At 33.8% G+C, this 25,037-nt stretch overlaps 1 protein-coding gene across 1 annotated transcript; it reads right to left on the bottom strand.

The window, feature by feature from the left end:
* Positions 1-10,242: 10,242 nt before the first annotated feature.
* On the bottom strand, positions 10,243-10,743 carry LOC116131711 (probable E3 ubiquitin-protein ligase XERICO). Its single transcript, XM_031417376.1, has one exon. It carries the CDS (start codon positions 10,729-10,731, stop codon positions 10,243-10,245), a length of 489 nt encoding a protein of 162 aa, XP_031273236.1. The 5' UTR covers positions 10,732-10,743.
* Positions 10,744-25,037: the final 14,294 nt, after the last annotated feature.

The raw sequence follows: 25,037 nt of genomic DNA, 5'->3' as shown, positions 1-25,037 counted from the left end.
TTCATGAAAGAACAAACTGACATGTAATTATAATTTATACTTGCAAACTAGTGGAGACTAAGCATAACTTCATATCTAAACAAAAGATTGTAGCACTAGGTTGAAAATTTGTCCTATGAAGTATCATGATCAAGTGGAAGCAAATAAATTAAGATAACAGTCATCAGGAGATAATTTTTTTTTCTTATTATTACCTTTATATGATTCTACGTTGTACAAGTAAATACAAATCTAACCTCGAGGGTGTGGTCCAGATGGTAAATGGACTCTCAAATAGGCAGACTCTACCTATAATGTCTAGAGTTCGAATCTTATTGGAAGCAGCTTGTGACCAAGGGCATCCCATGAACCCCGAAACGGGGATTAGTCCCATACCTTTGGGTGTGGGAACACCTCGTGGCTTTTTAATATATAAGTATTGAGTCTTCTTAGGCCATTATTTTTCTATGATCTAGTTGAGGCCTTTCTATATCATAATTATGGAGAAATAAACTCTTAAACCCACTATACTTTCATATAGGTTATCATTGAGGCTGTGTATGCTTTCAGGATTCCAATCAATTTGGAATATTAAAAGAAGTTATGAGTTGATAGCATTAGTGGGGAATCAATGAAAAAGAAAAATCGAAAAGGATTGTATGTTTCCTAAAGCATATAACAATTAAATCCACAATTGTCTCTATTCAAGATTTCATTATCCTTACAATTGATCACTGAATAACTCGTGATGATAATTATAAGAGTAAGATTACACATACAAATTGTATATAATATAGCATTTCAAAAAGGGTAAATAATATTAAATAGGATGACATGAAAACAGCTCCCCAATTTTCTTTTATCCTTTTACTTCCTCTTATGTCTTTCTTACCTTTTATTTCATTCCCTTTTCTCTTTGTCCAAGCAACTTAGAAAAAAGATTATTAGGATTAAATAGTAAGACTGTAGACCAAAACACAAACTTCCTTGTAGATATCATATTGTCGACTGATGAGATTAATAAAAGTAAATAGATGAGAACAAGTGAATGTGGCAAACAACATGACTCCAAGAACATGCATCATAGATTCACAATGACAAGTGACAACATGGCTGAGCTCATCTTTAATTTATTTATTCATTTATGTGTACTCTAATCTTTGTTTTCATTAGACAACATCTCATCTAGACATCTACCCTTTTGGAGTTTTGTCTATAAAGAGGATTTCAACGTTTTTGAGATTAATATATTTGTCCTTTACGATGCATTTCAAATCCTACTCATTAATATTATTGTAGTTGAGATGAGATACTTAAAATATGATTTTTAAATTAATAAACTGAATAATCATAATCTTTCAAACTTCAATCATCATTTTTTAATCTCAAATAAGGTTGTTTTATGGAGTAAACGACATGTTTCCACCGAAGGTTTAACGAAACGGCAAGTTTCAACCTTTGGATTCCTAAATTTCAGATTCTCATCCTTAAATTAATATCACTTCGTTTCTTTTAATAGTTAAAGGCTAAAATGATCATTTATTATATTTTAATACTTTCATTTCTGCAAAAACATCTCTCACCCACCGCCTAATCGACGCCACCGTATCCTCTTGTTCATGGCAAGCCAACAACAACGCCATCACCTAGCCACTACACCCAGTAACTGAAGCTCTGAGAAATTAAGCTTACCATTACTACAATTGAAAATGAAATGTGATCCGGATGGCTATGAAACAAAACTCACACTCATTTAAGAGTGGGAATCTGTGTCAGAACCCAACAATTACTAATAGTGTTACTTTATGGGTGGGGATTTGGAATTTATGAAGCCAGGGGTGGGAACTTGATATTTCGCTAAACCTTAGGTGAGAACATTTCGTTTACTCTTATTATATGTGAGGTTCACATAGAATATGCATCAATATTATAATTGATAAACTAAAGTTTTGACATAGTTCTTCAACCCCATTGAATATTATAATTCTAGTAATTAATTATAAATATTCCAAGTAAATTTTATCGGCTTTAATATCCATTGAAATTACTAGGGATGGGCATAAAACCTAGCCCTGCAGGGACCCGCCCAGAATCATTCGGGATATGGGCCGAGATCAAGCCCAAAACTAGTCTCGAAATTTGGGGACTGGTTGGGGTTGGGATAGGTCTTGCCCTGCCCCACCCCCGTTTTGTCCCCACCCCACCCCACCTCACCTCACCCCGGCCCTGCTCGGCCCGACCCGCCATATATATATTATATATATATATATTATAATTATATATATATATATATATATATATATATATATATATATATATATATAATATATATTAAAAAGTTAGTCATATATATTTATATACCTATACCTATATTAATTTTAATAATTAAATCAATCATATATATCCATATAATTTTAAAATTTGAAAATCATCGTATATTATACAATAACAAATTTAATTGTGTAATATTTTATGAAACCACATACAAATAGGTAATAAATAAAACTAGATTAAATATAATAAATCTATATATTTGTTATGTATTATACATTATACATAATATGTTAATGATACGAAACAAAGTTATACATTTGACATTATATTATATATTGTATATTATACATTATATATGGTAAATAAGTAAGTAAATTACATATATAGTTTATACATTATATATAATATGTTATTATCTATAATCATATGTTAATACACAATATATATCAATATATTAATATGTGTACATATCATTTGGTGTTTTGATGTGATTAATAAAATCAATAGATCATTATAATTTTTTTTTGTCCCTCATTGAATTATTATTTCAATTCTATTACTTAATTGCCCTTGTTATATTATGATAGCTATTTTGAATTTTTATAATATATTGGTAGTTATTTATTTAGAATTTATTATAATATATAGTATAATGTCCATATGTAACATTATATATTAAATAACATTATAATATATATGGTATAATTTTTATAATACATTATATATTATGTTTATCATGCATTATAATTATACATATATTATATATATATATAATATATATAATATGTGTGTTGTGTTGTGTGTGTGTGTGTGTGTTGTGTGTGTGTGTGGGTGTGTGTGTGTGTTTGTTATTAATAATATAATGAGACTTATATATATATGTATAGTATCATATGTATACATTATATATTAAAGAGACATTATAATATATATGGTTAATTTATTATAATACATTATATATTTATGTATTTCATACATTATAATTAATACATATACATATACATATATATATATATATATATATTATAATATTTATATATATATATATATATATATATATATATATTATTGGTATGTGTTATTTAAAATATTAATGGACATTATAATATAATTGGTAATCTATAGAATTTATTATAATACATTATACAAAATATGTTATAAAACAAAAATTATACATTATACATAATATGTATGATCCGTAATCATAATGTCATATGTTAATACTTATACTTAATATATAATACATAATTATACTGTTAATATATAATATATTTGTATATATGTATAATGTATCATAATTATTATTTTGATATTGGATTCATTATAATCATCAACCAGGGGTGGATCCAACGCTTGTTGAGGGTGGACTTTTAACAAAAAAATACTAATATGAACTTTCTGGATTTTGACCTATCCTAAAGAATTATTAATTGGAAAAAAATATAAGTGTAATTAGTTTTATTTTGACCTACCAAAACAAAACTTCTGGATCTCTATTGATTATAATAAATGCATAAATCATTATAATTTTTTTTAATCATTATAAATAAAGTCCTGTGATACCTTGTGGAGTGTGGACCTTGTCCTTCATTTTAAATGATTTAATCATTATTTCAAATTTTCAATTCCATATTTCCATTACGTAATTACCATTTTCCCTTGTTATGTTTTCATAATAACAGTTTTGCCCTTTATTTATAAACACAAATTGTGCCCAAATCCACAACTCAACTCAACTCACGATGGAATAATGTAATCAAAGTTTGAAAGTTGAAACCCTAAATCCCTTATCTAGTAAAAACGTTGCTGCCTGGTGTACCTCTTCATTGTCAAACCTTCACCGGAATATCATCGTCTCTTCGCCGATTTCGGCCTCCACATTTCATCGGTGGCTCTTCGCCTCTTCTTTCTCCGTGTCCTTTGTGTCAAGATTCAAGAAAAATAGGTTTGTTTTCCTTTAAAGTTTCAGGCTTTCATCAGTTTTGGTTTGTATAAGTAAAGATATTATGTGCCATTTAGATTGATTGATTGAGTAATGCATTGCAGTTATGCTTGAAGATTTTATATGGGGTTTAAGGGTTTAGATTAATTGAGTTATGATTGAATATTTTATGTGGGGTTTAAGGGTTTAGATCGGTTCGTGTGATTGAAGATTTTATGTGCTTGAAATTTTTTTATTTATAGTTTATGTTTGCACCTACTGTGCATTGTGTAAAGTGCAATTGTGCAAACTGCACTTCAGTTCGCACAAGCAAACTGCAGTGCAATTTATGTTTGCACCTGCATTGCAATTTGCCTGTGCAAAGTGCAAACTGCACTACAGATTGATAAGCAAACTACATTGCAGTTCGCACAAGTGCAATTTGCTTTTGCATCTACTGTGCAGTGCAGTTTGTAATATATTCTTTTTATTTCCTCTTCTTTAGTCATTTGTATGATAGTTAAAATTTGTGCACATGTTACTTAAATATCATCGAATTTATATTTTTCACTTGTTTATGACGAAATTGAAGTGGTATAATTTTGATGATATGGATACTTTTGATGAAAAGTTTGGGATTTCACATGTAACAGGTTTATTTCTCCATATTTTAATTGTATGCAATTTAATATGGTTTAGATTTTTTTTAAGTTTGTAATAATCTAAAATTTGTTTACAGGTTATTCGTGGGCTGCACATGGAAATGGAATGTTAGGTGCTGTCTGCTGGTTGTTGAATCTTGATAGTGTGATGTATTGAATCTACTTATGTAGATTGTGGGAGTCTTTTTGGCAGCTCAAGTCTTGAATCTTTTGATTATAGATTTGTCACATATTGTAATATATTATCAATTTAGTATAATAATCTTTATGTTTAATATGTACATTATAGATTTAATTTCTTTTTGAATAGTATATTATAATTTGAAGAAAATTGTAATAAGGACACAAAACCCCCGAATTCCCTGTTTGGGGAACGGGCTTTATTCGGGGATTCTCCGAACAGACTACGGGTCGGGATCGAGAAATCTCCTTGGGCTTTCGGGTCGGGGCCAGAGACAGGGGTCCCCGGCCCATGCCCATCCCTAGAAATTACCCCATTACAAAAAAGTAATTAGTATCAATCTCATTATAAAACACATGAAATACTATATAAGTTTGATTCATATTAAATATCTTATTCCTTGATTAATTTCAGGATCACCGAAGGAAGAAAAAGAAACGAAAACTTGATACTTCACTAACTGCCAAAACAGAAACCAGGCGGGCTAATTTATATTGCCCTTATTACAAAACGCAGCGGATTAGCTGCTCTTTTACAAATTGCAGAAGTTACATCATTACTTGTAAAGATTACAAATGGACGTGATATATAAGTATAATGTATATAACATATATATGTTATACATTATACATAATATGTTATTATCTATAATCATATGTTAATACACAATATATATCTATATGTTATATATGTGTAATATATCATTTGGTGTTTTGATTGATTATAATAAATCAATAAATCATTATAATTTTTATTTTGTCCCTTATTAAATCATTATTTCAATTCTATTACCTAATTGCCCTTGTTATATTATGATAGCTATTTATTTAGAATTTGTTGTAATATATATGGTATAATTTATTATAATACATTATATATTATGTATTATCATACATTATTTTTTATATATATATATCTCTGTGTGTGTGTGTGTGTGTTATTTAAAATATTAATGAGACATTATAATATATATGGTAATCTATAGAATTTATTATAATACATTATATATTATAATTATACAAAATATGTTATAAAACAAAAATTATACATTATACATAATTTGTTATAAAACAAAAATTATACATTATACATAATATGTTATAAAACAAAAATTATACATTATACATAATATGCTATAAAACAAAAATTATACATTATACATAATATGCTATGATCCGTAATCATAATGTCATATGTTAATACTTATTACTTAATACAATAATACATAATATTATACTATTGATATATAATATATTTGTATATATGTATAATGTGTCATAATTATTATTTTTATATTTTGATTCATTATAATCATTAACCAGGGGTGGATCCAATACTTAGTTGAGGGTGGATATTTTAACAAAATAATACTAATATGTACATTTTTTGGACTTTGACCCATCCTAATAGAATTATTAATTGAAAAAAAAATATTAATGTGTAATTAGTTTTTATTTTGACCTACCCTAACAGAAATTTCTAGATCCGCTATTGATTATAATAAATGCATAAATCATTATAATTTTTTTTAATCATTATAAATAAAGTCCTTGATGCCTTGTGGAGTGTGGACCTTGTCCTTCATTTTAAATGATTTAATCATTATTTCAAATTTTCAATTCCATATTTCCATTACGTAATTATCATTTTCCCTTGTTATGTTTTCATAATAACAGTTTTGCCCTTTATTTATAAACACAAATTGTGCCCAAATCCACAACTCAACTCAACTCATGATGGAATAGTGTAATCAAAGTTTGAAAGTTGAAACCCTAAATCCCTTATCTAGTAAAAACGTAGTCGCCTGGTGTACCTTTTCATTGTCAAACCTTCACCGGAATATCATCGTCTCTTCGCCGATTTCGGCCTCCACATTTCATCGGTGGCTCTTCACCTCTTCTTTCTCTGTGCCCTTTGCATCAAGATTCACGAAAAATAGGTTTGTTTTCCTTTAAAGTTTCAAGCTTTCATCAGTTTTGGTTTGTATGAGTGAAGATTTTATGTGCCATTTAGATTGATTGATTGAGTTATGCATTGCAGTTATGCTTGAAGATTTTATGTGGGGTTTAAGGGTTTAGATTAATTGAGTTATGATTGAATATTTTATGTGGGGTTTAAGGGTTTAGATTGATTCGTGTGATTGATGATTTTATGTGCTTGAAAATTTTGTATTTGCAATTTATGTTTGCACCTGCTGTGCATTGTGTAAAGTGCAATTATGCAAATTGCAGTGCAATTTATGTTTGCACCTGCATTGTAGTTTGCCTATGCAAAGTGCAAACTGCACTGCAGATTGATAAGGAAATTGCACTACAGTTCGCACAAGCAAACTGCACTGTAGTTTGCTTTTGCATCTACTGTGCAGTGCAGTTTGTAATATATTCTTTTTCTTTCCTCTTCTTTAGTCATTTGTATGATAGTTAAAATTTGTGTACATGTTACTTAAATATCATCTAATTTATATTTTTCACTTGTTTATGACGAAATTGAAGTGGTATAATTTTGATGATATGGATACTTTTGGTGAAAAGTTTTAGATTTCATATGTAATAGGTTTATTTCTTCATATTTTAATTGTATGCAATTTAATATGGTTTAGATTTTTTTTAGGTTTGTAATAATCTAAAATTTGTCTACAGGTTGTTCGTGGGCTGCACATGGAAATGGAATGTTAGGTGCTGTTTGCTGGTTGTTGAATCTTGATAGTGTGATGTATTGAATCTACTTATGTAGATTGTGGGAGTCTTTTTGGCAGCTCATGTCTTGAATATTTGATTATAGATTTGTCACATATTGTAATATATTATCAATTTAGTATGATGGTCTTTATGTTTAATATGTACATTATAAATTTAATTTCTTTTTGAATAGTATATTATAATTTGGAGAAAATGGTAATAAGGACACAAAACCCCCAAACGGGGAATTCGGGGGTCAAACGGGGAATTCGGAGAACCCCCGAATTCCTCGTTTGGGGAACGACCTTTATCCGGGGATTCCCCGAACAGACTATGAGCCGGGATCGAGAACTCTCCTTGGGCTTTCGGGTTGGGGCCGAAGACAGGGGTCCCCGGCCCGTGCCCATCCCTATAAATTACCCCATTACAAAAAAGTAAATAGTATCAATCTCATTATAAAACACATGAAATACTATATAAGTTTGATTCATATTAAATATCTTATTCCTTGATTAATTTCAGGATCACCGAAGGAAGAAAAAGAAACGAAAAACACGAAAAGCAAAAGAGTAAAGTAGAAAGAGTTCTGGAAACTTGATATTTCACTAACTGCCAAAACAGAAACCAGGCGGCCAATTTATATTGCCCTTATTACAAAACGCAGCGGATTAGCTGCTCTTTTACAAATTGCAGAAGTTACATCATTACTTGTAAAGATTACAAAGTGCCCCTAATTGCTAAACTAAAACTTGTAAAGACTGCAGACAGATCCCATTATACACATTCTTCTTAACATTCCTTGCGTTAAAATTTTCAAAATATTTTTTCAATATATACATATATATTGAAGAGAAAGCTGAAGTCATACAACTCTTCTCCCTCTCTCTCTCTCTCTATACATAATTATTAGAGAGAAGAGGCGGCTGGAAATTAAATTAGCCTGAGGAGGCTGTGGAGTGTACGTAGTAGGAGTTTGAGGTTTGTGCCACGGGAGACTCGGAGAAGAATAAAAATATGGAGGAGAGTTTGTTGTTGCCGCCATTGAAGAGTTCAACTGCAACAAGTTCTGATGTNGCACCCAGAAGTAGAAAAGATGGGAGGTGGAGCTAAATCTCCTCCCCAACAGAATTTACATAAACTCAAATTCATGCATTTTGTGGTAAAACAAAGGTGCCAGAAATTTGTAAGTCTGATAGTCTCAGGCAACCTTTCAATTATTTTCACCATTTATCGATTTCTTTTGCTGATTTTAAATCAAAAGAATGGAACTATAGATTGATGAAATATAGTTGTCCGTCCAAAATACTTTGTATATTCCTGTAAAATTTGCCCCCATCCTTTATGTGATGCTAATAAGAACTTTTGGGTGCATATATCTACCCATATTCCTAATCCTATTCCCCAAATATTGTTTGGCATATTATTTGAAAAATATTACTATATTTTTTTAATTATTTTTAGTCCCCTTAAGTTTATTAATTTCATTAAATACCCTTAGAAATAAAGTTTAAAAATTAACAAAAACACCCCCATTGACTTATACTTGTCAGATTCCGAAAACCACCATCGTTATCTGTCACAACGGCTTACACCATGACCGAAACTGGCCGGTAATTCACCGATCTAGTCGTCATTGACGGTCAACGATGTCGTTGACCGACAACGACGGCCATATCTTTGACCGTTGCTGACGACAAAGATAGACTTTTGCGGTTGTCGACGACCACATTTGGCCTTTTTCGGCCAGATCCGTGGTGGATTTGGTCGGAAAATGCCATATCGACGTCATACCCGTCAGATTCGACCGGTATGTGTCGTTACGCAATTTTTTGGCCAGATTCCGACGGTGGTGGCTAGAATCTGACACTGCGGGTGGTGGGAGTGTTTTTCTTATTTTACAAAATTTTTATATATTGGGATGTTTAGTTAAATTAGCAAACCTATGGGGTTTTCTTATAAATTTTTAAATTTTACCTCGTAATACTCCCTTATTCAACTACCCAATATTATTCACAAAGTGCAATCCAAAATAAAAAAACAAGCCAAGATATTGAATTAGCCCAAACCCAATTGCCTCAGAACTAGACTTGGCAAATACCCATCCATACCCACGGGTCAATGGGTACCCTTACCCAACGGGCGGGTATAGATAACATACCTCTCGACCCATAAGAATCTGACCCGTACCCGCCCATGACTTTTGCGGGTGGACCGGGTACCACCTGCGGACCCGCAAATTTGAAATTTAAAAAAAATAAAATAAAACTTATCACTCTCAGTCTCAAAGTCTCACTCTCAAACCCTAATCTAAACGAAAACTTATCAATTATCAGTGAAAAAAACAAAAAACGCAGCAGCTCATTCTCTTCTCTCACAGGCCATAGGAGCTCCACGACCATTCCTCTCACAGCAGCTCCACGACCACTCCTCTCACTCTCACAACAGCAGAGCAGCTCCACTCTCCCTCATTCTCTCACTTCTCTCACTACAGCAGTAGGAGCCAGCAGCACGGCAGCAGGTCACGGCAGCCCATTCTCTCACGACAGCTCATTCTCTCATGGCAACAGCAGCAGCAGTCAGGTCACGGCAGCTAAATATACATAAGTAGAGAATAGATCGACAAAGAGGACAAGTAGTGTGATTATTATCAAACCATTTGTCTAAACAACCTTTGTGGAAGAAATGCTTGTAGGACAATTCACTCACCTCCTCATCAGCTTCAAATCCATTTAAACAAACACAACAATCCACTGTAACACTGCTACCAACACTAGTATTCCTATTATTTCTTCCAATACACAAAGACTTGAACTGTGTTATTGATATTCTTCTTTCTCTTGCATTCTTTAGGGAGTTAAAGTTACTAAATCCATCACTACTTTCATCCTCTAGATTTGAAGGATTACTCCATGTACCACCCATCACTTGAATCACAGATCTCACCATGTTTTTCAACAAAGCCACTGATAAAACCGTGTTCATTACTAGCACATGTAGCATCCCTTCGGCTGCACTAGGAAAATTTGAAAGCCCCATCTTCTTCTTCTTTGTTCTCAAAAACCCAGATAGAAAAAACAAATATTTACTAAATTTTTCGGAAGAGGTGGGTGGGTGGGTATGGATACAGAGAAGGAGAAAAAAAAGAAAGAAGCAAGCAATTTACTTCCACAAAACAGTCTGAAAGAAGAATTTACTAACAGAACCCAACTTGGAGTTGAATGATAAATAGTCAACATATCGACCCGCGGGTGACCCGTACCCGCACTGGCGGATACGGATCATGCAAATGTCGACTCATCAGAATTTTTTACGGGTGACCCGAACCATACTTGCCCGTTTGCCAAGTCTACAGTCAGAACGAAAAGTCGTATTTAAAAAACTCAAAGCTCTTTCTAACGAGACGCTGTCGTTTTGGGATAGATTAAGTATGTTTAGCGTGCCTTCAAATCTGCAACTTACCAGGGTTTCACTTTAGCTTGTTCGACGGCTCTCCAAGTATGCGAGATTAATGAAGAAATTGTCTCAACTCCCAAGCTTAGGTAAGTATATTCTATAACTTCTGCAATAGTGATGTTTATGTTAAGAAATATGGGTTATTTTGTTTTATTGTTTATTAAGGGTAGATCTGTCTTTTCATTATTTCCTTTGTTTAGCCTATATATATCTTTGTATTTAGGTTAAATCATACTTTTTGTATTCAATTGAATTGTGCAGTATCAATGAAACCCTAGCCTCCTCTTTTTTATTATTATTTCTTTGGATTGTTTAACATAGTATCAGAGCAAAATTTCATGGGACGAGGCTTAATCTTAAATATAGCTTAAGCAAAATTTTTGGAGAGGGTATTCGTTTAGTTTCTGCAATCTGATATTTCGTTGGTATTCATTCAATTTCGGCAATCTGGTATTTCGTTGGTATTCGTTCAATTTCGGCAATCTGGTATTTTGTTGGTATTCGTTCAATTTCGGTAATCTGGTATTTCGTTTTTCTTTCTTTTGCATTCTGGTTTTCTTTGTTGTTTGAATATGGCTACTGAAAGAGACGATTCGCTTCAGTCTGTAAGTGTGAGGTTAGATGACAAGAATTATTCGTATTGGAGTTATGTGATGAGATATCTTCTTAAGGGTAAAAAGATGTGGGGATATGTTAGTGGAACTTCTGTGAAACCTAAGAATACTGATGAGGGTTATGATGCTTTGATAGATACTTGGGAAGCAAACAATGCAAAAATTAGTACTTGGATTAACAATTCTGTTGGGCATTCCATAGGTACACAATTAGCGAAGTATGAGACAGCAAAGGAGGTTTGGGATCATCTACAAAGGTTATTTACTCAGTCAAATTTTGCAAAGCAGTATCAATTGGAGAATGACATACGAGCTGTTTAGTAGAAGAATATGAGTGTTCATGAGTTTTATTCAGCTATGACAGATCTTTGGGATCAATTGGCTCTTACAGAATCTGCAGAATTAAAGGCATGTGGTGCCTATATTGCTCATAGGGAGCTGCAACGGTTGGTACAATTTTTAACGGCACTTCGCAGTGATTTTGAAGGACTTAGAGGTTCAATTTTGCATCGTTCTCCAATGCCTTCTATTGACTCAGTTGTCAGTGAGTTATTGGCTGAAGAAATACGTCTTAAGTCTCATTCTGAAAAGGGAATTCTTTCTGCTTCTACTTCTAATCCTTATGTGTTAGCAGTACCTTCGAAGTCAGTCTTTAATAATCAGAATAAACCTTACACAAGGGTTGCCTTTGACGAGTGCAGTTTCTGTAAGCAAAAAGGTCATTGGAAGGCTCAGTGTCCTAAGTTGAGGCAGCAGAATCAATCGCAGCAGCAATCTCAAGCTTGGAAGCCTGACAACCAGTCACAATCTAATGCTTATAGACCACCTCAGGGTTACAAACCACCACAGTCTAATACTGTAGCAGTAGTTTCATCAGGTCCTTTCACCGATCCTAGTACTCTGGCTGAGCAATTTCAGAAGTTTTTCTCCTTACAGCCACAAGCTATGTCTACTTCTTCTTCCGTAGGTCAGTTACCTCATAATTCTTCAGGTGTGTCACATTCTGTATGGGTTTTGGATTCTGGTGCTTCACATCATATGTCTCCAGATTCTTCATTTTTACTTCTGTGTCTCCTTCGTCTTCTATTCCTGTCATGACGGCTGATGGCACTCCTATGCCTTTAGCAGGTGTTGGTTCTGTTGTCACACCTCACTTGTCTCTCTCTAATGTTTATCATATTCCAAAACTTACATTAAATCTTGCTTCTGTTGGTCAGTTATGTGATTCTGGTAATTTAGTCACCTTTTCCTCTTCTTCTTGTTATGTGCGGATTTACAGTCTCAGAAGCTGATTGGGACAGGCCGTAGGAAGGGGGGACTATATATTTTGGATGAGTTAAAAGTGCCAGTTGCTGCTGCTACTAGTGCTGATGCTACCGCTACTAGTGTGATTTGTCTTATTTTCATTTGAGTCCTTCTTCTTCTAGTTTTTATTTATGGCATTTTCTTTAGGTCTGTTTCGTCTTCTGTTTGAGATTTTTGGATCCACAGGGGCTTTAGGAATTTGCAAACTTGTGATATTTGATTGTAGGGATGATAACTGTCAAAATTTTCAGCTTAACTTTAATCGAAGTATTTATTCTTCTTCTCCATTGATTTGATTCATTCTGATGTATGGGGACCTTCTCCTGTTGCCACAAAAGGAGGGTCTTGATATTATGTTTCTTTTATTGAGATCATACTCGTTATTGTTGGGTTTATTTAATGAAACATCGTTTGAATTTTTGAGATAATACAGCTTCGAGCTCTTGTCAAAACCAACATTCTGCTATTAAATGTTTTAGGTGTGATTTGGGTGAGAATACACTTCTAATATTTTGTGAGTTGCTTGCATTAGATGGAACTGTTCACCAACATCGTGTACAGATACTCCTGAGCAAATGGTGTTGCTGAAAGAAAACATAGGCCATTGTTGAAACTGCTCGTTCTCTCTTATTGTCTGCCTCTGTCTAGTGTGTTTGGGGGTGAGCTGTTCTTACTGTTGTAGGTTTGATTAATCAATTCCATCTTCTCATATTTCAGGTTTTTCTCCTTTTGAAAAGTTGTATGGGGTATGCCCCTGATTATTCTTCCTTTAAAGTTTTTGGTTGTACTTGTATCGTTCTTCGTCCTCATGTAGAACGCAGCAGTTATCTCTCGATTGTTATTTGTGTCTTTCTTGGTTATGGTGAAGGTAAAAAGGGGTATCGTTGTTTTGATCCAATAACTCAGAACTTTATGTGTCTCGTCATGTTGTTTTTCTGAGTATATACCTTCTTTTCTATTCCATCCACTACTCATACCTTGACTAGATTTGCTTAATCGTATAGATCCTTTTTCTGAGGATCTGATAGTTTGTCATCTCAGGTTCCTAGTACTGATCATTATGTAGGTACTGACATTTTACTCAGCACACCTAAAGCTCCTTTTCTCCTATGGTCACTCAAGCTTCGTCTGAGATTGTGGATCCACTCTACGTCAATCCATACGCATTCGAAGTCCACAAAGTTACAGATTTTGCATATTCTTGTTATTCTTCATCTTTTGCTTCTTTTTAGCTTTTATTCATGTCTCTCTGCCCTCTTCCTATAAAGAGGCAATTCTTGATCCTCTTTGGCAGCAAGCATGGATGAGGAACTTTCTACTTTGCATAAGACAGGTATTGGGATTTGGTTCCTCTACCTCCTGGTAAGACTGTTGTTGGTGTGCGTTGGGTGTATAAGATCAAGACTAATTCTTATGGATCTATTAAGCGATACAAAGCAGGTTGGCTGCAAAAGGGTACTCTAACAGTTGGTATGGATTATGAGGGACATTTGCTCCTTGTTGCAAAAATGAACTACTATTCGTACTCTTATTGCGTAGCTTCGATTCGTTAGTGGCATATCTCTCAACTTGATATTAAAGATGCCTTCTTGAATGGAGATCTTCAAGAAGAAGTTTATATGGCGCCCCTCCTGGTGTTTCACATGATTCGGGTATGTTTGCAAACGAAGAAAGCGTTATATGGTCTTAAACAAGCACCTCGTGCTTGGTTTGAGAAATTTTCTATTGTGATCTCTTCCCTTGGATTTGCTTTGTAGTCATGATTCTGCTCTTTTTGTTAAGTGCACTGATGCAGGTCGTATCATTCTATTTATATGTTGAGACATGATTATACTGGTGATGATATTGTGGTATTTCAGTTTTGAAGACAGAGTTAGCTAACAGTTTGAAATGAAGGATTGGTTCTCTACGATATTTCTTGGGTATATGAGGTAGCCTACTCACCTAGAGGTTATCTTCTCTCTCAGTCGAATATGTTGCAGATATTCTTGAGGGAGCTAGACTTACTGATAATAAGACTGTCGATACTCGATTGAGGTTAATGCAAAGTATTCTTCTTCTGAAGTTTACCTTTGTCAGATCCTACTTTATACCGTACTGTTGTTGGGAGTTTGGTATATCTCACTATTACTGTCCAGATATTGCATATGTTGTTCATGTTGTTAGTCAGATTGTTACTTCTCCTACTACAGTTCATTAGGTAGCTGTTTTTCGTATTTTGCAGTATCTCGAGGTACAGTTTTCAGAGTCTTTTACTTCCATCCACCTCTTCCTTGGAGCTGTGTGCACACTTGATGTGATCATGGCAGTGATCCCACGGATCGCAAGTCTGTTACTGGTTTTTGTATCTTTTTGGGTGATTCTCTTATTTCTTGGAAGAGCAAGAAACAATCCATGTTTCTCAATCTTCAACCGAAGAGAATATCATGCTATGGCATCTACTACCAAGAGATTGTTTGGTTACATTGGTTACTTGCAGATAAGGCGTTTCTTTTTCTCATCCCATCTATGTATTGTGACAACCAGAGTTCTATTCAGATTGCTACAACTCGGTTTTTCATGATCGAAATAAGCACATTGAGATCGATTGTCACCTTACTCGTCATCATCTCAAACATGGCACCATTTCCTTGCCCTTTGTTTCTTCTTCTTTGCAGATTGCATATTTCTTTACCAAGTCGCATTCTATTTCCCATTTTCGTTTTCTAGTTGGCAAACTCTCGATGCTTGTAGCTGCCGCATCGTGAGTTTGAGGGGAGATGTTAAGAAATATGAGTTATTTTGTTTTTATTGTTTATTAAGATCTGTCTTTTCATTATTTCCTTTGTTTAGCCTATATATATCTTTGTATTTAGGTTAAATCATACTTTTTGTATTCAATTGAATTGTACAGTATCAATGAAACCCTAGCCTCCTCTTTTTTATTATTATTTCTTTGGATTGTTTAATAGTTTAATTTTCTCTACAGAACTTTACTTCACAATCGTGGTAGAGATACTTACTTTCTTTCACTGAACCATAATAAAATTCAAGATTTCGTGTGTCCAGTAGTTGTCAAATACATAGCAACCAACTCAAAAGAACAATCTTTTACAGTCTCATACCTCATTAATTCATGTGGGTTGTCTCCAGAATCTGCTTTAATGGCATCCGAAAAAGTGCAATTCGAAACTTCAAAAAAACCAGATTTAGTGCTCACCTGGTTCAGGAACAATGGCTTCTTAGAAACCCAAATTTCAGATCTCATCAGAGTCCGTCCACGACTGCTTTTGTATAATCCTGAGAAAACCTTTTTGCCAAAACTTGAGTTTTTTTGCTCTAAAGGCTTCTCAAGTCTTGATCTTGCAAAAATATTTTGTTTCGATCGTATCTTGGAAAGTAGCTTAAAGAATCGTATAATCCCTTCCTTTACTTACCTTAGTAACTTGGTTCAATCTACTGAAAAGACTATTACGGTTGTTAAACGTTTTCCACCTATTATTTCTTGTGATCTTCAAAATGGTCTTCCTCCTAAAATCAATTATTTGCTAGATAATGGTGTGCCTGAACCAAAAGTTCTTACGTTTCTTTATAACTGGCCTAAGGTTTTTGTAAGCTCCCCTCGTTTGAAAGAGGCTGTGGACTTTGCAAAGAAACTAGGTATCACTCCTTCAATGTCACAGTTTGTTATAGCTTTTTGTATAATGTCGATTACGCGAAAATCTGAGTGGGATAAGAAGTTTGATGTTTACAAGAGGTGGGGTTGGTCTGAAGAAGAGATTCTAACAACATATCAGAAACAGCCTTGGTGTATGATGACATCTGAGAATAAGATTATGGCAGTGATGGACTTTTTTGTGAACAAAATGGGTTGGGAGACTTCTGCCATTGCTGAGCGGCCAGATCTTTTTCAATTGAGCATGGAGAAGAGAATTATTCCTCGTGCTTCAGTTATTCAGTATCTGTCAACCAATGGTTTGCTTAAGAATAAACGTCTCTCGGCTACACTGTTTAAGCTATGTGAAAAGACCGTCTTGCAGAAGTTTGTGAATTGTTATGATGAAGCTTCCAGGCTAATGTACAATGAGAAGCTGGATCTTTCAAAGGAGATAAACTGATTACAATAGAGAGATAGAATGCAATGCAGCATTTATAACATGTTTACATCAAAATCAAAAGTGATGCTCTTACTCTGTAGTACTTGATCTGCTTTTTAGAAAGAGATTTTGAACCAGACTACTTATTGTTTATTTTCAATTTCTTTTATGTTTGCCATTGAATGTGATCAGATTCCTCCTCCCTTTAGCTAGCTGTTGGAATTTTCTTAATCCCTTTGTTGCTTTGTCTACATTCATACTGACGGCGTCTCCATATATTTTGCAAGAAAATGTGTTAAAAAATGTATAACTAAAGGTGATATTTCTATAAAATCTAGATTGGGCCCAACATGAATCTTACTGGGGTCTAGTTTTGTTCTTGTGTTACATTTGCTGGAGTGGAGTCCAATCGATATAGACTTTATGTTAAAATTAATTTGATATTTAATTTTCACTTTTTTCTTAAGCAATACAAAGAAGAAGAAGAAGAAGAAGAAGAAATGTTTCAGTTTCGCCATGAACTATATTATTAAAGCTCTAGATTACTAGCAAACGGGTGTATTATTCTCATATTAATACTTGATCTCAAATTTATATTTATAGACAGGTGAAATCCATGCATTAATTTCAACCTATCATGAAGAAGACAAGACAAGCAATCATATTCACACTGTTGACTTGAACCAGATCGGACCGGACGGTCCAACCGGTTGGACTGGGAACCGGTCACGTGTCCGTCCGGTTGGACTGGGAACCGGTCACGTGTCCGGTTCAAGTCAACACCAAAACCGCTATAATGTAATGAGCCGCTTTAAACCGTTTTAAAACCGGATAAATTCAGTGAACAGTCGGTCCAACCGGACCTGCAGATAAACCGATCGAATTTTAAGAACCCCTAAATCCCTAATATGCATCGCAGCTTCTTCTCTTTCTCTTTTTCTTATGAAAATTTCTCAGCTTTTTCTCTGTTCTCAGCGAAAATTTCTCACATTCTTCTATGTTCTCTACGAAAATTTCTCTCTGAAATCCCACCCAAATCGCAACTGAACTCTCTGAAATCGACGACGACGTCTTCCTCCATCATCGAAAATCAACAACGTCTTCCTCCCTCGTAGAGTGCAACTAAGACCGAATCGCACTTGGTTAGGTTCGATTTCGGCTGGATTGCACTAGGGCGGCTAGGATTTCTATCGGATTACACTAGGTCGGTTGCGATTCTAATACTGATCATCTAAATTGTCAATAAAATGTTGGTGGTGGTGCTAGAGGTGTAGGTGGAGGTGAAGGTGGAGGTGAAGGCTTTGGTGGTGGTAGAGGAGGAGGCATTGGAGGAGGGGATTTAGAGACTTGTGAAGAACACGACGATTGGTAGGGTTGGAGTGCGTGATGGTCAAACTCGGCCAAACCAAGTCAAACCCATTTGACCAAGAAGAACAATCAACAAAGCTTTTTTTTTAATTTTGATTTTGGACTGTTTGATGATTGTTTCTGATTGATTAGGTTGAGAAAAAAAAATGAAGTTTGGCTTGTGTGGACGACCTCTCGGGATTGGTAATGGTGGCCTTGCTTAGCAACCATTGTGGCCACAATAGTGGCCTTGCAAGGTCACAACCAACCTTGCAAGGCCATCGACGACTTCGGGAGAGCAAAAGTGGAGGAAGTGGGTGTGGGGATAGGAGCAAGGAAACGGAGAAAGTGGGTAGGTATGGGAATCGGGGAGAGAAAGTGAGGTTGGAGGTGAAGCTGGCAGTGGAAGAGAGGGGACAAACTAATAATTTATATTCCTATATATATGTTTTAGGAAATTGTTTTTCTAAAACATTTTGGGCGGAAAAATTATCTTCGCCTTACCTTGGGTGGTAAATTTTTGGTCCTGCAGAGGTGGATGTTTTAGTATCACTTTGTCACTTGAATTTGTTCTCATCTCCTTGTTGAAAAGTCAGAATTCACTTTAGGGCTACTCTACAGTACTTGGTAATGTGCATTATCCGAAAGAGCTATTGGATTGCCATGTGTTCAAATACCAAAGATTTTTTCTAATCTCTTTAAAATCTTTGCAATTATCAATAATGTTGAAATTTCCACGCCATGCTTTTATGACTTGTTGAGTAATTTTGTTGATCAAGATTCAGGCACTAACCTTAAAATGTACAGGAATAATTTAAAGTGATATGAATCTGATGCTTTTTATCACGTTTTTCTCATTGTTTAGAGTTGAAAATTCTACTTATAAGAGCATTAAATCTTTCTACTTGGTAGTATTGTGTAACCCATTTTGCCTTTACTTCCTTAATTTTTCATTTAAGTGGTCCAGTAACTGTACTAGGGGACCAAATTTAACTTTATTTTGCTCTTGCAATGGATGTTAATCTTCTTTTGATCTTTGAATTGTTGTTAAATACTTACATTATGTTAGGATTGTTGTTGAATTTTAACTTTAAATCATGTTGGACATTCTTATTAAAAAATAGAAATCTAAAAAAAAAAAAAAAAAGTTTTTTTAAAAATGTGCTGACGTCATCATGATGTGTGATGATGTCACCGGTCCAACCGGCAGTCCAACCGGTTGGACTGGTTGAACCGTGACCTGGCCATTAGAGCGGGTTGCCCTTTGGTCCGGTTTTTAAAACAATGCATATTCAAGGAAGGCTTTACAACTCGTCGGATACGATTATACATCTGGGAATTTCCAATACAAGGACAAATCAGGAATTAACTTTAAGAGGTTAAGTTAAAGAATTTATCATAATTTTAGAAAAATAAGGTCGATGGTATTATAACTCATTGAATATTATAACTCGGTTGATAGATTGAATATTCTACATTATCATTGACTTCATGAAAGGTATGCATGTGTCGCATTAATTATATTCTTCATAATTACAAGTAGTAAAGTCTTTCACACACAATCAAAGAATAATACAATAAAATAAAGAAACAAACATCAAGGATACCATAACCAGAATAAAATTAATCTAAACTAACATTTATATCAGCATGCCTACATATATGTTTCTATTTATTGAACTTTGATAATGGAGCATGATTTCGAGGAAATGCCAAAGAGCTTTTTAATTGATGATTAACTATATATTAATTGATAATGGATTAACTATATATTAATTGATAATGACAAAGAGTTCAATGTCAATGGCATTATATATTTATTGATAATGGATTAAATATATATTAATTGATAATTAACTTTATATTAATTGATAATGAAAAAGAGTTCAATGTCAATGGCATTATATATTAATTGATAATGGATTAACTATATATTCATTGATGATTAACTATATATTAATTGATATATTCTTTCATGTTTGCCATTGAATGTGGTTAGATTCCTCCTCCCTTTAGCTAGCTGTTGGAATTTTCTTAATCCCTTTGTTGCTTTGTCTACATTCATACTGACGGCATCTCCATATATGGATGCCCGTTCATTGTAAATGGATGTCCGTCATCCATCTTATATGGACGGGCGTCTATATACAATGGACGGTTGTCTGTGTAAGATGAACGGCCGTCCATGCCCAAATTCTAGTTTAATAAAAAATCTTCTGTAAAATTTTCAATTAGAATTTAAAAATTTAGGCCTCCCAAAACATATTTCATTTCTCTCTTGCTTTGCATTTTGTTTATAAATGAAAAAAAAAAATTGAAAATTAAAAAAAAAATTACTTGAGATAGTCCACTCATTTGGATGGTTGTCCATTGTATATGGACGGCCATCCTCATTTGATGGACTGGCATCCATACTTAAAATCAAATTTTTTTTTTTCTTTTATTTCACGTAAAAATTTTATGCTTTAGGAATGAATATTTCATCTAAAATTATATGGACTCCCGTCTATAATATATGGACGACCGTCCATAGTAAAGGGATTCCTGTCCATAATATATGGATGGGAGTCCATTGATATATGGATGGCCATCCTCATTTGATGGACTGGCATCCATACTTGAAATCAAAGTTTTGTTTTTCTTTTATTTCATCTAAAAATTTCATGCTTTAGGAATGAATATTTCATCTAAAATTATATGGACTCTCGTCTATAATATATGGATGACCGTCCATAGTAAAGGGATTTCCGTCTATAATATATGGATGGGAGTCCATTGATATTTTTAGGACTCTCGTCCATTCGTGATGAACGATCATCCATAATTGTTGGACAACTATTCATTTACTGAATACCTGTGTTGTGTCCTGCATGGCATGTTTGAGTCAAATGCCACATAGATCGGTGCAAAATTTCGGTACCAGGTGTCTATAGCACTTTTCTTTATATGTATATATATAAAGTGATATGATACTAATGTATGATTATCATGTAATTTATTTGATATTTGGTTACGTTTAAAAAGTTTTCATCCGTTATTATTATAAAAAATGGTCCATTGATGGGAAAACAATCTTTTTATTTATAATATTATTATTGTTATTATGATGTGTAACAAAGTGTATTAAAAACCCAGGTTTATTTGTTGATAGATTAATTACATCTCTAATTGATGTTTAAAATTTACTCGTTCTAAGTGAGATAATCACTAATCACGTAAAGTCTAATAATGATTAACCTTTAATTAATATAAAATGTGTCTAAACTAAGATTATGACATGAAATCATATGTATTAAATCAACAAAGACTTGTATTATTAATTAGTTCAGCAATGATTAAATTATCCAAAATATTACATATATATAAAAGAGGATCACATTTAAAGGGAATAATTTGCTTTGCAGTTATTGTCTTAACAGCTCTTACACCATTATAATCTCCTTAATTTAATTGCATTTAGCATGTTTCATTATAGGTTGTTTAAGTTAATTGCCACAATTACATTTAATATGTACACATATGTAGTAATCTAACCTCATTTATAATATACTCTCTAGCTTTGGACTGTTACAGAACTATGAGTCTATGACACACCTGTGAACAAGGTCCCTGCATTATCAGCTCTCATAGAAGCAATCTTTTCATTAAGTTTCTTAATTGCATTTCTTATATGCCAATTCTCTATTAATGAATTAGGAAGACGAAGAGAACCATTAGTAATAAGAGTCTTGCTCAGGATTAGGGGTTATCAATATATTTTTTTAAAGGGTGAATTTTTGTTGGTTTGGTTTTATTTTAGTGATGGTTGTCTTGTGTATGTTTTGGAGATGGTCTTGTATAAACTTTTGTTTTCGTCTTAATCTAGGATTTATCATGTGGTAAGATGTGCACTGAGAGATAGTGTTTTGTGTAACTCTTTTGTTTTAGTTAGATTTTTGTTTTTGATCTTATCCCAGTGATTTATCCTGTGATGTGATAGGTTGACCGACTATATCATAAATTCTTTTTCGTTTTTTATTTAAAGCTTAATTACTAAAAGAAAAATCCAGCTGGCCAGCAGGGCAATGTCACCATTAGAACGTCGGTACTAGTAAGTCTCTGGGTTTGGTCAGAGATTTATCTGTATATATTTGAAAATGATCGATTTCGATCACATGTTCGTTCTATATATGAAACGGACCTACGTTCAAACTCATTAATTGAATGTTTAATGGAGGAGTTAATGTCTTCTAGAAGAGAGAGATTTTTTTTCTACATGATGCAATGAATTCTTCATCTACCATGCACAGAGGAGAGTGATGCAAGAAGAACCCACACTCTGTTTTTTTTTTTTTCCTCTTTCTCTTGTTTTAACTTAATGTACGGACCATGTGCGATACTCTTCAAATATTAATTTATCAAGATTTAGAATATTAATAAACATGTTGTGAATGTACGCCCATAATTCTTCATTGACAATCTTCTTCTTTTTAATAAGTTTTTAGGATTTTTAGGAATTCGGTTCGGTTTCAGTTTAGAATAATGGGTAAATCGAATATTCGATTCGGTTTTTAAAAAAAATAAACCGGTTAACCAAAACCGGATTGTTAAACCGATTTTTTAAGAAAAAATAATTTTTTCTTTCATTAAATCCCTCACTCTTTCTTGGTTTCTCCATATTTTATTTTGTTAAATACTATTCTCTCTTTCTCGATTTCTTCACCTTTTTCTCCTATTAAATGCCTCTCTTTTTCTTGATTTCTTCATTTTCTCTTTTATTAAATGCCTTTCTCTCTCCTTCTCTATTTCTTTTATCTTTGTCTTTTATTAAATACTTCTCTCTCTCTTTCTCGATTTCTTCATCTTTCACTTTTATTAAATACCCCTCTCTCTCTCTCTCTCTCTCTCTCTCTCTCTTTGATTTTTAAACTTTCTCTTTTATTAAATTCCTCTCTCTGTCACTCTCTATGCAAATAGGCATCCACAATTTCTCTATCTTTTCCTTCTCTGCAACTTCAGTTCCAATATTCCATATTCCACATAAAACTTCATCATCAAAACCATAAGTCATCTGTACAAGCACCATCAACCACGGTTTCACCATCTCAACCTACCACTCAACCTCCAATCCGAAAAAATCCTAGGAAACTATGGTCTCTCTTTTATTGGTCTTTGGTTTCACCATCTCAACTTGCCACTTAACCTCCAATCCGAAAAATCCTAGAAAACTATGGTCTCCTTTTTATTGGTCCGATCAAAGACCGTTTGGAGTGGGTGAGTGGCATTCTGAGCTATAGTAAATTAGGCCAAATTGAAAGGTTTTATTGAATTAGGCCGACTGGTCCAGACCATTTTTGAAAACCGGTTTAAAACCGGTTAACCGAACCGAATTTTTGGTTCGGTTACAAACCGGTTTAAGTGAAAAACCGGTTCGGTTTCGGTTTGGTTTTTTCCCTAAATCGGAATCCAGTTCGGTTCAAATATAGGATAAACCGGTTCGGTTAACCAGTTTTTTCCACCCCTAAATGTGGCATAACTAATCATGGATTTGGATTATTAATATAAATTTTGAGCTTCAAGAGTTACACTTACAGAGCTCCTGAGAGAGCACATCATTGAAGTTCATAATGCTTCATCCATTTGTACTTGATAAGTTTACAATGACTATGACTCATCATTTTGCAGGAAGCCGCTCCAAGAATCAACGTCTGTTAAGCCCAGTTTTCACCACCACTTACGGCACTCTAGACAGAGCCGTACAACTACAAGCGAAGGCGCAGGAGAAGGAGGAGCTGAAGTACAGCGGCGGAGCAGGAGATGATGGCGTAGTGTTGGTGAATCCTAAGCCACACAAAGGTCTGGCTTCTAAAGCCATTGATTTTTTGGAAACTGTGATCGTTAAGTTCATGTATAATAATTCCTCGTTGCCTCTTTACTATCTCTCCGGTAATTTTGCTCCGGTTCCGTACGAAACTCCTCCCACCGCAAACCTTCACGTCATCGGCCATCTCCCTGTAAGTCCAAAGTCATTTATAATCTTGCTTCAACAGTATACTTACTCTAAATATAAATCATTGAAATCAGATTTCACTTCAATTCCATAACTCAACTCAAATTTTCTATTTTTTTTTTTTTTTTTTTTATGTTGTTAGATTTAGGAATATTGAAAGAAGAATAAGTCTAATTCTTGTTAATGAATTGAGAGTAATTTTGCTTTATACACAATAACTAACCATGATACACAATCTAACTAACTTGATTAACAAACTTAACAGTAATTAAATAAATAAACAATATGCCAATACCCCTCTCAAGTTGACGGGTGATGAATATCAATTACTCCCAACTTGCATAAGAGACATTGATGAAGGGTACTACCAACAACCTTGTAGAGATATGAGAGGTCTTGATCAATCCTTCCTTAATTTTAGTATGAACAATGTTACAATCAATATCAATATGCTTCATAGGCTCATGAAACATGGGATTTGAAGCAATATGAAGGGCAGATTGATTGTCACAAAAGAGAGTAATAGGAAGCAATAATGGAAAACCAAGATCTGTCAAA

Source organism: Pistacia vera, unplaced genomic scaffold, assembly GCF_008641045.1.
Source record: "Pistacia vera cultivar Batoury unplaced genomic scaffold, PisVer_v2 Contig240, whole genome shotgun sequence".
Classification (NCBI taxonomy): Eukaryota; Viridiplantae; Streptophyta; class Magnoliopsida; order Sapindales; family Anacardiaceae; genus Pistacia; species Pistacia vera.
The sequence above is the reverse complement of the archived record's forward strand: the minus strand, read 5'-3'. Positions and strand labels throughout refer to the sequence as shown.

Coding starts and splice junctions, on each gene's coding strand:
- LOC116131711 (XM_031417376.1), bottom strand. CDS start 10,731: ATGGGGCTTTCAAATTTTCCTAGTGCAGCCGAAGGGATGCTACATGTG.